The sequence below is a fragment of the Macrobrachium rosenbergii genome, chromosome 59, assembly GCF_040412425.1.
Source record: "Macrobrachium rosenbergii isolate ZJJX-2024 chromosome 59, ASM4041242v1, whole genome shotgun sequence".
Taxonomy (NCBI): domain Eukaryota; kingdom Metazoa; phylum Arthropoda; class Malacostraca; order Decapoda; family Palaemonidae; genus Macrobrachium; species Macrobrachium rosenbergii.
Genome location: NC_089799.1, coordinates 25,742,114 through 25,758,368, shown reverse-complemented (window position 1 = coordinate 25,758,368; position 16,255 = coordinate 25,742,114). Strand labels below are relative to the sequence as shown.

General features: G+C 35.2%; 1 protein-coding gene across 3 annotated transcripts in view; it reads right to left on the bottom strand.

The window, feature by feature from the left end:
• Positions 1–533: 533 nt before the first annotated feature.
• LOC136837535 (uncharacterized) overlaps positions 534–16,255 on the bottom strand; it is a 21,452-nt gene continuing 5,730 nt past the window's right edge. For 2 of the 3 annotated variants that reach the window (XM_067102382.1, XM_067102383.1), the window contains exons 2-12: positions 15,394–15,521; positions 13,796–13,983; positions 11,594–11,765; positions 11,045–11,171; positions 9,954–10,624; positions 9,609–9,736; positions 8,741–8,906; positions 6,754–7,020; positions 4,076–4,273; positions 2,396–2,446; positions 534–1,847 (exon numbers count right to left, since the gene is read on the bottom strand). In XM_067102382.1, coding sequence (XP_066958483.1) covers positions 1,284–1,847; positions 2,396–2,446; positions 4,076–4,273; positions 6,754–7,020; positions 8,741–8,906; positions 9,609–9,736; positions 9,954–10,624; positions 11,045–11,171; positions 11,594–11,765; positions 13,796–13,983; positions 15,394–15,462 — 2,601 coding nt within the window. In that variant the 5' untranslated portion in view covers positions 15,463–15,521 and the 3' untranslated portion in view covers positions 534–1,283. The remainder of the gene's footprint in view (positions 1,848–2,395; positions 2,447–4,075; positions 4,274–6,753; positions 7,021–8,740; positions 8,907–9,608; positions 9,737–9,953; positions 10,625–11,044; positions 11,172–11,593; positions 11,766–13,795; positions 13,984–15,393; positions 15,522–16,255) is intronic. The other variant, XM_067102384.1, reaches the window with a different exon arrangement.

Sequence of the window (16,255 nt, the reverse complement as noted above, 5' to 3'; positions counted from 1 at the left end):
AAATATACAAAAACTGGACATGAGACTGGGTGATATCTTTTGGAAATAATATAGGAAAAAATTAAATAGGATTACCAAATATTCTCTCTCTCTCTCTCTCGGGAAAAAATATACAAATATACAAAAACTGGACCTAAGACTGGGCGATATTTCTTGAAAATAATATAGGACAACATTAAATGGGATTACCAGATATTCTCTCTCTCTCCCTCTCTGTCTCTGTCTCTCGGGAAAAAATATACAAAAACTGGACTGGGTGATATTTTTTGGAAACAATATAGGAAAAAATTAAATAGGATTACCAAATATTCTCTCTCTCTCTCTCTCTCTCTCTCTCTCTCTCTCTCTCTCTCTCTCTCTCTCTCTCTCTCTCTCTCTCTCTCGGGAAATGTGAAGTGTCAGCTCTAAAAAAATACTGAAAGGTATTCTTTGATGATTAAATGTAATATAAGTAACGAATTTGCTTTATGAAAGTCAATAATGAGAGAAAACAGGTACTGTATCAATCTTACTCAGGGTATTTCATCAACTAGAATATTTTTACCTTTAATTGGTACACTTTCAGGAGCTCAGTTGATTACAAATCAGGAATAATGGAAGACAGGGAGAATAAATAAGGCTTTGTGTTAAATAATGTCTTACAATGTTGATTTGTGTGAATCTTATTGCCACAGACAATATTCTCTTACGGTAATGCAAGGTAGACATTAATACTACTGACTAGAAGACGTGTTTCGTTCCATATTTTGTTGTGATTATTACACAAAAAATGAGTTATGAAAACGTGTATAAAAAGCGGAGAATGTCAAATAAAGGATTATAAAGACTACTGTGTCAATCATGTTAGCCTGAAAAGGAGTGGCATATAAAAAAATAATGGCTTTCCAGATTTAAAATACGTGAATAACTTCCGGACAATAATCTCTTTAGATCATCTTGATCATCGTCACCCTCATAAACTAACTGCCTAAGTCATTTTTCATTGATTTTTGGATTTTTGCCTAAATCTAATCTCCAATATGTGGCGCACCTACTGGTATACTTGCCAAAGTCAGATGTAGAAAGTAAGTGGAATAAATTTCCAAAAAAAGCTTTCTGCCTAAGTCACAGTGACTTAGGCATTATTATCACTATGCCTAAGTCATGATTGTGACTTGGGCAAAAAAATGACTTAGGCAGTTAGTTTATGAGGGTGACGTCATGTTATGTAAGTGGAGGTATTTGATTCAATAAAAAAAGATTTTATATTCTTAACCACGAGGAAAATTATAAGATTAAACGGATCAAAGATGACTTTCTTCTATAGACTCTGATGAAGAAGATGAATCTGAACGAGGAGATAACATGTTTCCTAGCGCGGGAACGAGTTCTGCCTTTTGGGTATTCATTTCGGAAATATACCCAGAAACGTGAATGGGCGTCGAAATGACGTCCCCCGCGTCTGACATGACCCAGTTATCTTTCAAAAGACCCTGGATGCCATCTAGGGAAATCTTTCTCTCGACGCCAATCTTCTGCTTTAAATCCTGGTCGACTTTCTTCTTCATTTCCTGCAAGAGAGTCACCAGAGTTTGGGCCAGGAGGTAGTACAAGTAGGCTTGTGAATAGCTCTCGAATTCACTGGACGCATGCGCCATGCTGACGAAATGGTAGGCGAAAAGAGTGATGAGCCTCTCCGACCTGATCTTTTCCGCGCTGAATCGCTTCGGAGACAAGTCGATCCTCGACTCAGTCTTCGTCTTCGTGCTTCTTCGAGGCTTCTGCTTGGCTTTGTCTTTGAAGGAGACTTTCTTCGCCTTGGAGGGTTTCCTCTTCGCGCGTTCCTCGCGTAGGCGGTGCAGCTCCATCTGTCGAGAGGATTCGAAATTAAAGATAAAACCTACCTGACCTTTCAAGTACACCTTATTAATCTGTAAGTAGTCTTGCTGTCCATTCTTCGGTGCTGCTTTGGCTTGTTATCCTCTCGTCACCTACTCCGAGTGCTAGTACTAAACACGTCGGAAGCTCCTTGGGACACCGTCTTTAGTACTAGCCTTTCGGGGATCAAAGTATTATATACACCCATTTCCGTATTGTGTGGTCGACAAATTATATTAATAAACGATATCTTCGTGCGGCCGTCTACTTTATATTTAACATACGGTGCTTAGCACTAGTACCCCGGAGTAGGTGGTGCGTAGATAACAAGCCAAAGTAGCACCCATTCTTCTAACATCTATCTATTTATATGATATGGAGCAAGAGATTTGTACTGTACACAACACTGTCATGTCCAAGAGGTGAACAAGAGTTGAACGATGCATGTCCTCAACACTCATTAAAAATAGGCGTGGCATTGATGACAATGATGACAAACGGAAGGTTAATTATAGAAGAAATTTTATAACTAACTAACCTTCAGTTGAAGGTGATGGATATCGCTGGTTTCATCCTCACTATCGATGCCCTGGAAAAAAAAAATCAGTTAATTAGCAACTCCCGCCAACTATGCTGAAAAGATGACAGGACGACATGCCTTCCATAAACAATAGTTTTTGCCAGTTCAAAGGTTTCGTAGCCTTTTTTTATATATTTATTTGTGATATTCATTTCTTAGTCATTGGCTATGAATAATAAACCCACACATAAGTAATGGGACTTCGTTTATTCACTACGGTCGTGGTGGAGTAACGTTAATCTCTTTTTAGTGTTCTTGTTAGAGTTTTTTTTTTTAAGTTCAGTCTCTCAAGTCTGGGGCCCTTTTTTTCGTAAAAACGTTAGAAAAGAGAGAGAGAGAGAGAGAGAGAGAGAGAGAGAGAGAGAGAGAGAGAGATTTGGTGCATTTTGTAGAATATTGGTGTTCTACTTGTTAGCGATTATCTGCTTCAGCCAGTATTGCCATTTTGACGGGAAGTATATTACATGTTTATCTTGAGTGAAACAGTTAATACAACCTCTCTCTCTCTCTCTCTCTCTCTCTCTCTCTCTCTCTCTCTTGGTAAAATCAGCTATCATAAATAGTAACATTCACTACACTTCTAGGGATCACTGAAGAGTCGAAATTTATCGCTGTTTTTCAAGATGGTTGCCATCTAACACTTTACGAATAATTTTGATTACGGCGGATAGGATCGCACTTCGTCTCTTCTCTTTATTTTGCCGTCAATCTTATTTCCCACCCCCAACAAAATAAGTGACTTTGCTAGCCTAAAGTGGTAATAACAGAAAAAAAAATTGATTGACGAAATAAGCAAACTGGCAACACTGACATTATTTCCTGTATTCTTCCATTTGTGTGAGTGAATTGGCAATAAACCCTACTTGGCTGTATGTACAGGTAGATAGACTGATAAAAGTGCCTTAAAAGATATGTAATCGAAAGAAATAAAACTTTGTTAGTCACAGAAAGAGAAATTATAAAAGAATTTAATACAGAAATAATACCGTATTCAACATGGTCGAGGCAACAACCAAAAGGAAAGTAATAGGTGAATCCTCTCAGAAATAGTGGCTGGAAAGTCATAAAATAACAAGTAAAAATGCGCTGAAGTTTCTTAGGCGCAATCGAGTTTTCTGTACAGCCACTGCAGCGTATAATCAAGGCCACCGAAAAAAGATCTATCTTTTAGTGGCTCGGTATAATGCTGTATGAGCCGCAGCCCATGAAGCTTTAACCACGGCTCGTTGGTGGCCTATCTTATATCGTTGCCAGAAGCACGGTTATGGCTAACTTCAACCTTAAATAAAATAAAAACTACTGAGGTTAGAGGGCTGCAATTTGGTATGTTTGATGATCGGAGGGTGGATGATCAACATGCCAATTTGCAGCCCTCTAGCCCCAGTAGTTTTTAAGATTTGAGGGCGGACAGAACAAGTGCCGGCAGAATAAAGTGCGGACAGACAGACAAAGCCGGCGCAATAGTTTTCTTTTACAGAAAACTAAAATTGAAGGCCCTGAAGTAATGAAAAGATCACTGCATATTAAGCAGTCTTCAGTTGTTAATTGACAAAGTGAACATAAATGGTAAAGAAAAGTTGAAATGTAGCTACTTTACCGCAAGATTATGGGGCTCTTATGAGAAAGACTTAGCCTTACCGAATGAGCAGCAAAAGAATCGTCATTGTGCTGGAAGAGCTTAGGAAGGATTTGCGCAATGGTAAACTTGCTTGGAGTGAGGATGTCGTAGATCTCTTCAGCACCGATGGTCTCGTAGTATTCGTCCTCTGTGCCCATCAGTGTAATTGTGTGCATTAGGTAGAGGGGCAAGTTATCCATCATGTTTCTCAAAAGTACCTGGAAGAAGAAGAAGAAGAAGAAGGTAGGAGATTGGGTCAGGCTCTGACAGTTGTCAAATATGGTAAGCTGACGAAAGGATTTAAATGGTTTATTTAGAGGTTCTTCATATGTGGTAAAAGTAAAGCTTTGTACATGCATGTGTGAATATACATGTATATTTATATGCATATATATAAAGTATATATAGATATACATAAATGTATATATTATATATATATACATACACACACACATATATATATATATATATATATATATATATATATATATATATATATATATATATATATATATATATATATATATATATATATATATATATATAGCTTAATGATAAATAATATTGCCAAGACCAGGAAGAACATTCTTTATTACAAGCTTTCGAGGTATAAAACCTCATCATCAGGTATGAAATTACACGATAGCTAGTTGAATACCAGACGAGTTGTTGTTCAATTCCGGCTTCATCTTTTTAATAGTCAGCGACTCTTCTCAGTCCGTCTAAACAGCTGTAACGTCGAGCGGCCATAACGTCTCAAAATAGTCTCGGTAATTGGGCGGCTACTTGGAAATCTTAGCTTAATGATAAATAATATTGCCAAGACCAGGAAGAACATTCTTTATTACAAGCTTTCGAGGTATAAAACCTCATCATCAGGCTGAAAAAACCGACAAGGATGAGAATCCTTGTGTTTAAGGAATTATCACATGTTGATTTGTTTTTTGAATATTTTAATTCTCGTCACCCTAACATTTCTTTTACTTGTGAGACGGAACAGGATAATAAGTTGTCATTTTTAGATGTACAGGTATACAGAAATAGTGGCAAATTTGAGACCTCTGTTTATAGGAAAAGTACTTTTACTGGCTTGGGATTGAATTACCTCAGTTTTTCGCCAAAGTTGTATAAGATGAACTCAATACGCACTTTGATTAATAGAGCCTACAATGTTTGTTGTGATTTTAATTTATTTCATCAAGATATGGTTTTCCTCCAGAATTACTTTTCTGAAAACTCATATCCCATTTTTGTATTTTACAAAGTTCTGAAAAATTTTTAAATGAAAAGTTTTGTCCCAGACCGGTGTACAGTACTGCTAGTAAAGATGTAAAGTACATTAAATTGCCTTACCTTGGTCATAGTAGCTATATGGTCCGAAAAAAGTTACAAGAAATTCTTAAGCATTGTTTCCCTCAAATCAGTTTCCGGTTTGTTTTCTGTAATCCTTTTACAATAAGATCACTTTTGAGAGAGAAGCCTACTCTGCCTGTGGACCTTAATTCCTGTGTCGTTTACTTGTTCACTTGTTCGCAGTGTGGTCTGCGATACGTGGGATCTAGTTCCCGCTGGCTCAGACACAGAATTTTGGAACACAGAGGTCTTTCTATTAGAACTAGGTTTCCCCTTTCCAAACCACCCTTTTCTGCCATTAGAGAACACAGTTTAGCACAGGACCATCCTTTCACTGACCTGGATTTTCGGGTACTGTCTTTTGTTCAAATAGACTGGACCTTTTAATTTCAGAGTCGCTGACTATTAAAAAGATGAAGCCGGAATTGAACAACAACTCGTCTGGTATTCAACTAGCTATCGTGTAATTTCATAGTAGGTACTCAGTTAGGTCGTTAAATATTCTACTTTGTGAGTGGTAGTTTGTTTACATTTCACTATAGTTTTATTTTCATATTTTTATGTTTGTGTTTTTAATTTTTCGTTATTTCACGTCTCACCCTTTTAGTTTGTATTTACTTGTTCATTTTATATTTCGTTAGTATTTTTGCTGAAGATTTATTATGACAATTCATTTTACTGTAATTTTATTGATTCTCATCCTTGTCGGTTTTTTCAGCCTGATGATGAGGTTTTATACCTCGAAAGCTTGTAATAAAGAATGTTCTTCCTGGTCTTGGCAATATTATTTATCATTAAGCTAAGATTTCCAAGTAGCCGCCCAATTACCGAGACTATTTTGAGACGTTATGGCCGCTCGACGTTACAGCTGTTTAGACGGACTGAGAAGAGTCGCTGACTATTAAAAAGATGAAGCCGGAATTGAACAACAACTCGTCTGGTATTCAACTAGCTATCGTGTAATTTCATACCTGATGATGAGGTTTTATACCTCGAAAGCTTGTAATAAAGAATGTTCTTCCTGGTCTTGGCAATATTATTTATCATTAAGCTAAGATTTCCAAGTAGCCGCCCAATTACCGAGACTATATATATATATATATATATATATATATATATATATATATATATATATATATATATATATATATATATATATATATATATATATATATATATATATATATATAAGCCCAGTGATGCTTCAAACTGAATGACACAAGGAACTGACGAATGTTCTCGAAAATTTGTTGTCTCCGCAGAGAACATTTTTAAACTTCTTTTCCCACGTTATTGAGCAACGTCAAGAGAACCACACAGCAGAAAAAAAATGATGCTCTGTTACCTGAGTTCTTCTCAAGCTTTGTTCGGGGAGTGTTTCTAGAAGATTACAATTGTTGATGAAATAATGAGGCAGATTCCTTTTCCTCAGACAAACGTAAAATAACTTCAGAAAAGATTTCACTTTGGTCCCCAGTCTCTCTTCCTGCCAGTCCCTGAAGTTGTGCTCGCACATCCAGAAGACGAGATGGCGGTAGATTTGGAGGCTGAGGAGCGAAACTTCCTCCCGACTGTCTCTCAACAGGTGTTCCACGATCAGCAAAAGTCGAATCTGGAAAGTTGTTTTCAGATGGCATTATAACATCGACATTTTTCGTCTTTGCTTCTAAACTCGTAGACCCCGGGAGAGTATTGTCTGACTTATGAAATTTAGGCTGTTAGTCCAAGCACTGGGACACTTTCGGTCAATCAGAGTTTCCGACAGTGCAAAGAGGGAGTTGAACTGGAAAATTATTGTCAACAGGTATCATAACATCAACAATTTCCGTCCCTGTTTTGCTGTGTAAGTCATAGACCTCTAGAAGGTACTGTTTGGATTTTATGAAACTTAGGCTGTTAAGCCAAGCACTGGGACACTCTCGGTCCCTCAGAGCTTAAGGCAGTGAAAAGAGGGAGTTGAATTGGAATGTTATTGTTAACAGATATTATATCAACATTTTCCCCTGTTTGCTTTGCTTCATAAATCACAGACCCCTGAGGGTACTGTTTGATTTTGAGACTTAGGATGTCAAGCCTAGCTCTGGGGCACTTTCGGTTATTCAGAGCTTAAGACAGTGAAAAGAGGGAGCTACAGTGGCTGCATTGCAAGATAAAGAGATGAAGTACAAGGACCTAAAGGTGGAACTGGAAGAAAACCTCCCAGCACATGACGAGTTAATAGTCAGAGACTCTTGGTAGTGAGACTGAAGAAAGGAAAGCGAAAATAGAAGAAAAGTAAATGGCTGTAAAGTGGGTGCATCTAGAGGCTGAAGGGTCTCTGTGAACACTCTTTAGGAGGAGGATATTTTGAAATACAGTGACTCTGTTAACTGTGTTTCTTCTCTTGGTGGGCTTGCTGAAAACCATCCCATTTTCACAAAGACAATTTAGGAGGTGAATTAATCTTCTGATATATTCCTTGATAAATAATCGTTCTTTACGACCGTGATTCATTTCTCCGGCGCAGCACCACTAAAATACCGTTTTCTTTGTGTTCCTTAAGTCAACAGAGTAAGAATAGTCATAAATCTGTATTCATCTTATAATATGCCCTTATTTTCTTTGAAAAATAATTCTAAAGAAAGCGACGACCGAGACCTTAGCAAGTAAATCGTTTATTTACATTTATTGTATCAGTCTCTTATTACCTTCTCATTTTGAAATACCGACCAAAGGAATTTAATCCCATTCACCTGAGTGATTTCAGTCATTGGCTAGTTTAATAGATACAGCAATGAAGTTTTACTTCTTATAAAAAGGGAAATTCTAGAAATGAATCATAATGAAGTTTCCTTTCCTTCCAGCCAGAAATACTGCAATTCAACTGATATAGATTCTCAAAACATTCACAAGAAGAACTATACAACTAATGCTAAATAAACATTCAAGAAAGCAGACATGAAATCGGGATAAAATCTGCATGGTCATTCATATAGTGTGTATGAACCTATGCATCTTTATCTGTGTGGGACCGAGGCTCTTCATTCAACTGGTTAGATCCTTAAAATCTTTCATAAGAAAAACTACAACTAACATTAATTAAATATTCAAACGAAAGATGGCATTGAATCAGGGTGGAATCTGCTTGGTCAGTCATACTTTAAGTGTGAAACTTTGCATCTTTCCCTGCGTGTGACCGAGGCTCTTCATTCAACCGGTTTAGACCCTTAAAAACTTTCATAAGAAAAACTACAATTAACATTAATAAAACTTTCCAACGAAAGCAGCCAAGGACTCAGAATAAAAGCTGCTTGGTCAGTCATGCTGTATGTATGAAAACTTTTCATCTTCACCTGCGTGTGACCGAGGCTCTTCAGAAGAAGTCGCTCTGCCTTCGCAAACTGAATCTGCCACTCTATCACCTTGGCTGGATTTTGTTCGAATTGACTGTGGTGACCGAGAGGCACAAGATTGCATCCGAGTTTCATCACTTGCTGTATGGTTTCACTTTTTGGCCATCTGCAAATGGAAATCACAATGAGAAACTGAGCAGGAGGTTGAAAAGGGGGAGCGAAAAGATTCCTGAGAGCTCTCTGTAGAGATTTATTTTTAAATATATGTACCTATGCATAACCACAAAATGATATGACCAACATTATCTCTTTTCCCTGATCCCCGTTTACGTTCTTGTCTTCTTAATTAAAGCAGTTTCGAGCACCTGGCCTTTGAGACGACACAGGACCATTAACAATGAATATAGTAATGCAGTTCTCTTCATACTGTGGCTGGCAGAATTTTGAAGTACTTATATAAAAGATCGCCGTTTTTATATTTTTGTCAGGCAAAGATCTGCCTGATAAAACTCATATTATGTTTACTGCAACATTTGCAAGGTATCATTTATACCACATTAAACAGGGAGCAAACTTTCCTTACCACAGTACCGACAGCATTATTGAAGAATAAAAACTCTTCTTTCTTAAAGTTTTTATATATATATATATATATATATATATATATATATATATATATATATATATATATATATATATATATATATACGTATATATATATATATATATATATATATATATATATATATATATATATATATATATATATATATATATAAATATATATATATATATATAAAGCTTTCAATAACAGAAGTTACAGCTTGCTTAATATTAATATTACTGTAATCAAGGTAACATTCCCAACCTGTACATGGTCTTATTCACTGGATCCGACAGCGTTCTCCTTTCCCTGAATTTCCATTCCAAAGCACATAAGGGCCATGACTTCATTTCTACTGTTGGAATGAACTCTGTTTTAACTCTTGGTCCTACCTGCATAGAAAAGGTGAATATCAGTTTAAGTCATATAAGATATATAATGATTTTACGTATTTTGTGCTAGTCTTCATATGCAGTTTCTCGTAATCTTAAATTAAGTATCTGGATAACTTAATAAATTACTTTCAGAGAGAGAGAGAGAGAGAGAGAGAGAGAGAGAGAGAGAGAGAGAGAGAGAGAGAGAGAGAGACCTTATAACTAATGTACTTACATCCTTTATTACCATCTCATTAGTAACAAGAGCTGCGTGCAATTGCGAGAGGTCGTTCGAGAGCAAATGCCCCTTGCCCATGATTTTCACCAAATTTTCAAAGTCATCTTTGAAAAGATCGAAATATCTCTCCGACGACAAGTAGGTCCTCGTTTCTCTCTGCGTGTGAGTGCCGTAAACATCGCCTTTCCGCCTTATGATAATCTTGCGATTCGTGAAACACCTCGGATTAATCAGAACTCTCAGGGTGGGCTGTTGTACAGGCTCCTCTCCACCGCTGTTGACTTCTTCGCCCTTGTCGTTCGAAGGACCGCTAGGCTGTTGTTCGTCAGAACCGTGAAGTGTTTTCTCCTTGAAGGACACCGACACCCTCGACCACCTTCGTTTCAAGGACACCTTGGTGGCTTCTTCGCTCTCAGGGGGATCGTTGTCAGCGAATTCTTCACTGCATTCGTCTATGGCGGCCAGCTTCTTCCTCAGAAGTTCGATGTCGTCGTCGCCTTTTGATTTCCTTTCCTCTTCGATAGTGGAGAATTCGTTGGTGAGGGATACCCCGGAATCTTTGGAAGTGCCCCTGGGGCTTAGGCTTGGATCGAGTTGTATCTCTTCGTAAATATCGTCACGTGGAGAAGGTTCTCGGCAGGAATCGATGCTGCGCAACCTAACATAACCTGAAATAATATAGTGTTAGGAATCACATATTACACCGAACAAGAAATAAAGGAATTAGATATTTTCAGAACTTGGAAAACATGCCGTCAGCTGAATTATTACGAAATAAAAAAAAAACATTCTAATTCAGAACTGACATTAACAAGTTCAGTTTCGTATACTCTTAAAATAGAATGGAGAAGGAAGCCATGAAAATGTCGAATAGTACATTTTGTACATTTATGTGTTATTTGAAGGACAATTTTGGTATCAAAGGCAGTTACTGGCGTTTGTGAATTTCATTCTTACCCTAAATATCAAATGGTCATTTTCATTCGATGGCAGATATTATGATAAATGGCATGATTTTCAAGTGGTTACTATTCACACTATAATAATCCATTACTATAAAGTACGCGTACATTGCAAACATGACTAACCGACGTGTTTCCTTGAAGATTCGGAGCAAAATCTGTACACTGTTTCATCACCGTCTTTTTCAGCAAGTTGCAACTCTTCTGACCTGTCTTCACGATAAACGTGTATGTTTTCTTGCACAATATATACCTAGGGAGAATTATTGAGAGCATTCATACAAGTTAAAAAAACCGTAGGAATATGAGTATGGCTGGAAATCTCACCTTCAGACTTCGATCGCGGTTTCACAGTCTATAAATACAGCAACAATCTCACGAAAGATATGGGTTGTCTGTGTATACGCCATTAAAGATGAATGAGTGTAATACAGTCATATGAAACTAAACGGGTTTTATATCCATATCTTACTAAATACATCAACATTTCTGAAGCCACTAAGCAAACCAGTTCCTTGGATTAATATTGTAACATGATGAGAAAAAATTCTGAACGAAGTCAGGTAAAAACATCAGGTGACCCGTGAGATCTAAACATCCCTGTTATTGTCAAGGACCGTGCAAAAGTTTACCTGGGCGAATGTGCAAATCAGCATAACATCACGAAACACTTACCTGGCGATTACATAATTCAGGGTAAGGGTCGTCCTCAGGAAAATAAAGTATGTGACTGCCAGATATTTCCCCGTAACCACTTGTGTATAGAACGTGCCGCTGAAACGGGGACAAGTTCTCTCCAAGAACACTCTCACGGTCTCTCATGTACTTGAAGATGAAAGGTTTCTCTCTGTTATGAATGGAATGGATGTCCTCAGTTACGCCCCGAGAATTTGTTTCTACACACTGCCTAAAGGTTAAGACTTTCCCCCCTGCTTTTATTGGCCACTAAGAGCATATATAAAAGAAATACTTTTCACTTTGGTTTTGTATCGTGATGTTACGGTATGTGCTCATTTATACCTATATATCTATATAGACGTAGACATGAATACAAACACATACATATGTGTATACACACAGACACACACACACACACACACACATATATATATATATATATATATATATATATATATATATATATATATATACATGTAGAATCTACTGGTCACTTTTACCAGATACATATGTAATTGTAATAGCCACAATGCCCTCTTAACTTCTCGAATTCTTCGCGCTTTTTTGGATATGCTTATCACTACAAAGCCGTAAGATCCAAGCACAAGAAATTGAAGAGACTGTGATACACGGTCGCGGGAAAGAATTCGAGAAGCTAAGAGGACATTGTGGCTATTACATTACATATATATACATATATACAGAGGAGAAGCCACGGCCAAAATTTACACATCCTCAAGGAACAAGGGAAACGAAGACCTTCATTCTTACAAGTTTACTGCTGACGTTTCATGACACATGTCACATTTTCAAGGCTAAAAAAGAAAATAATTTGCACCACAGATAGAATCACGGTTATAAAAAAAAATAAAATATTTAAAATTCACAAAAAATGCCAATGCAGCGTTAAAATTAGGTATATAAATGAACATAAATCAAGAGAAAAAATAAAAGGATCACAAAAGATATAAGTCAAGGGAATCAAGGCACCGACTCGCCATAAAATATACATAAAGGAAAAAGCTAGGCAAAATATAACTGAGTTGACGACAACTGAGTATTTAACGAGGGAACAGTTCTCTTGATCATAATGATAGGATAGTCAGATCGTGATGGTTGGAGACCCGCCCTAGTAACGAAAAATCTTCATCTCTGATATTTGTTTTGGCACCGTTAAATACTCTATTGTCGTCAGCTCAGTTATATGTTGCCTAGCTTTTCCTTTATGCATATTTTTTGTATTCTTTTAGTATTATTCTTTAATTTCGCTTGGTGAGTCTGTGTCTTGGTTCCCTTGACTTATATCTTTTGTGATCCTTTTATTTTTTCTCTTGATTTATGTACATTTATATACCTAATTTTAACGCTCCATTGCCATTTTTTGTGAATTTTAAATATTTTAATTAAAAATTTTTTTTAATACCGTGATTCTCTGTGGTGCAAATTATTTTCTTTTTTAGCCTCGCAAATGTGACATGTGTCATGAAACGTCGGCAATAAACTTGTAAGAATGGAGGTCTTCGTTTCGCTTGTTCCTTGAGGATATGTACATATATATTTACATAAATAAATAAATAAATACACACACACACGCACGCACGCACACACACATACACACACACACACACACACACACACACACACACACACACATATATATATATATATATATATATATATATATATATATATATATATATATATATATTAGAAATTCCCGTTTTCTCCAAAGGCTTTTTGCTCGCCGGATATGTAATTATATTTCATAAACTTTAAACTGCTTGCCTTACCGATCTTTACTTATACATCTACTTCATTTTAACATTTTCATTTGGTTGCTCTCCTATTAAGTTAACAGTTACATTAATACACTGTAATAACATCAACTAGGAGTTGGTCTTTTTTTTGGCTGGAGAACGATGTTTATCGTTGATTTGCAGATATCTATAAACAAGGCTTTTGTTGTATGCAGTATTTGGTAGTTGCCTCTTTGTAAATGGTTCGAGTTTTTATCCGTGAATTCTTGAGGCAGTGATCGCACGCGGTGATCTTGACTTCAAATTCTACCCTGAGGTATTTTCAAAGCTGTCTCCTCCTTCATACTTACACCGTGAAATGAAGACAAACGACAGAATGAAAACGGATAAAACGAAAGAATAAGAGAGCCATTTGAAGAAGTAAAAAAGCCAAATGACGTACCTGGGAAAATTCTTGTAGAACTGAAGGGACAACGTCAAGAGATTCAAGAGAAAGTTGTTGGGTCTGTAAATAAAATCCTCTCTCATTTTCTGCAGCACTTCTGAATGAACGCTCAGCTGCCAAGCTTCCCATCTCTCGACTAAGGTAGTTGTGTTCTGCGCAGCTGCTTCGTTGGTCACGAACTTCACCTAGAAGAGAGAGTATGTATATATATATATATATATATATATATATATATATATATATATATATATATATATATATATATATATATATATATATATATATATATATATATATATATATATATATGTAGAGAGAGAGAGAGAGAGAGAGAGAGAGAGAGAGAGAGAGAGAGAGAGAACTGAGGGGCATAACTATGTTCAATATTAGCTAGAACGAAATTAAATGCATATATAGTTACAGACATACACAGAGACATATATACTTCTTCGTTTTAACGTGCTTTTTCCCATTTTTACATGGGATAAGCACGATGCCTTCTTTTGAGGGACTTTGATTTGGCATTGGGGTAGGCCGTAGCCTCGATCGGATGCCCTGCCTGACATCGCTTGGACCCCTGTAGTGAATGTGTACATGTATTGTACCAAATCCCCAGCTCCCTTTCTCCCAGCAGCGAGGAGAACTGAAGCGGTTAGGTCGACAGTTCGAGACGTATGAGGTGTCTGTTATGTTTTTAGAAGCTGTTGGAGTGGCTTTGTTTATGTGTGCGTATTAGTCTGTAACACTCATTTGCTTTTCAGCAAACCTATCCGTTGATTACATACATAATCCAGCGGTGTCTACAGGGATAGCAAAGTGTCCGCCTCTCTGACTGGTTGGCTGGGGATTTGAACCCGCGCCACAGAACTCTATGAATTCCAAGGCTGCTGCTCTACTGACCGAGCCATCAAGGCTCTACAGACACATATATACTGTAATACATATATATATTATACATATGTATATACACACATATATATATATGCATATACAGTATATATATGTATATATATATACACATATATATATATGTATACATATATATATATATATATATATATATATATATATATATATATATATATATATATATATATATATATATATATATATATATATATATATATATATATATATATATATATATATATATATATATATATATATATATATATATATATATATATATATATATATATATATATATATATATATATATATATATATATATATATATATATATATATATATATGTATATATATATACACACACATACTATATATATATATATATATATATATATATATATATATATATATATATATATATATATATACACACAATATATACACATACACATATATATATATATATATATATATATATACATATATATATATATATATATATATATATATATATATATATATATATATATATATATATATATATATGTGTGTGTGTGTTGTGTGCTTGTGTAGGTCTATAGCCATACATGCAGTTGATTTGATCTTAACTAACACTGAACATAGTTATGACCTTCAGTTCTCATTGATATTTATTTTTATCATTATTCCACACAGAATTCACTTACAGTTTCCACGAAATCTGAAGATGCTGTCAAAGGGTTGAATTTCTGTCTTTTGGATGAACTGTTTCCCATAGTTCCTTTTGGTCTGACGAGGGAACTGTTTTAGCCGCCTGATGTTTTCGCATCAACAACTGCAGGATAAAAAATGACGTTAATAAAAGGAATAAAAAATTATGTTAACGAAATGAGAAAAAATTATGTAATGAAAGGATAAAAAATTATGTAACGAAAGGATAAAAAATTATGTAGTGAAAGGATAAAAAATTATGTAACGAAAGGATAAAAAATTATGTAATGAAAGGAATAAAAAATGATGTTAACGAAATGATAAAAAATTATGTAATGAAAGGATAAAAAATTATGTAACGAAAGGATAAAAAATTATGTGATGAAATGATAAAAAATGACGTTAATAAAAAGAAATAAAAATGATGTTAATAAAAGGAAATAAAAAATGGTGCTAACGAAAGGATAAAAATTTATTTAATGAAAGGATAAGAAATGATGTCAATAAAAGAAAAAAAATTATGTTAACGAAAGGACAAAAAAAAAAAAATTATCTAATAAAAGGATAAGAAATGATGTTAATGATAGGGAAAAAATTACGTTGGCGAAAGGATAAAAAATTATGTTGGCGAAAGGATAAAAAATTATGTTGGCGAAAGGATAAAAAATGATGTTAATAAAAAGGAAATAAAAAAAATGATGTTGACGAAAGGATAAAAAATTATGTAATGAAAGGATAAAGAATGATGTTAATGAAATAAAAAATGATGTTTTTAACAAAATAAAAAAAAATATTAATGAAAGGATAAAAAAAATTATATTGATAATCGGAAAACAATTGATGTTAATAAATGATAAA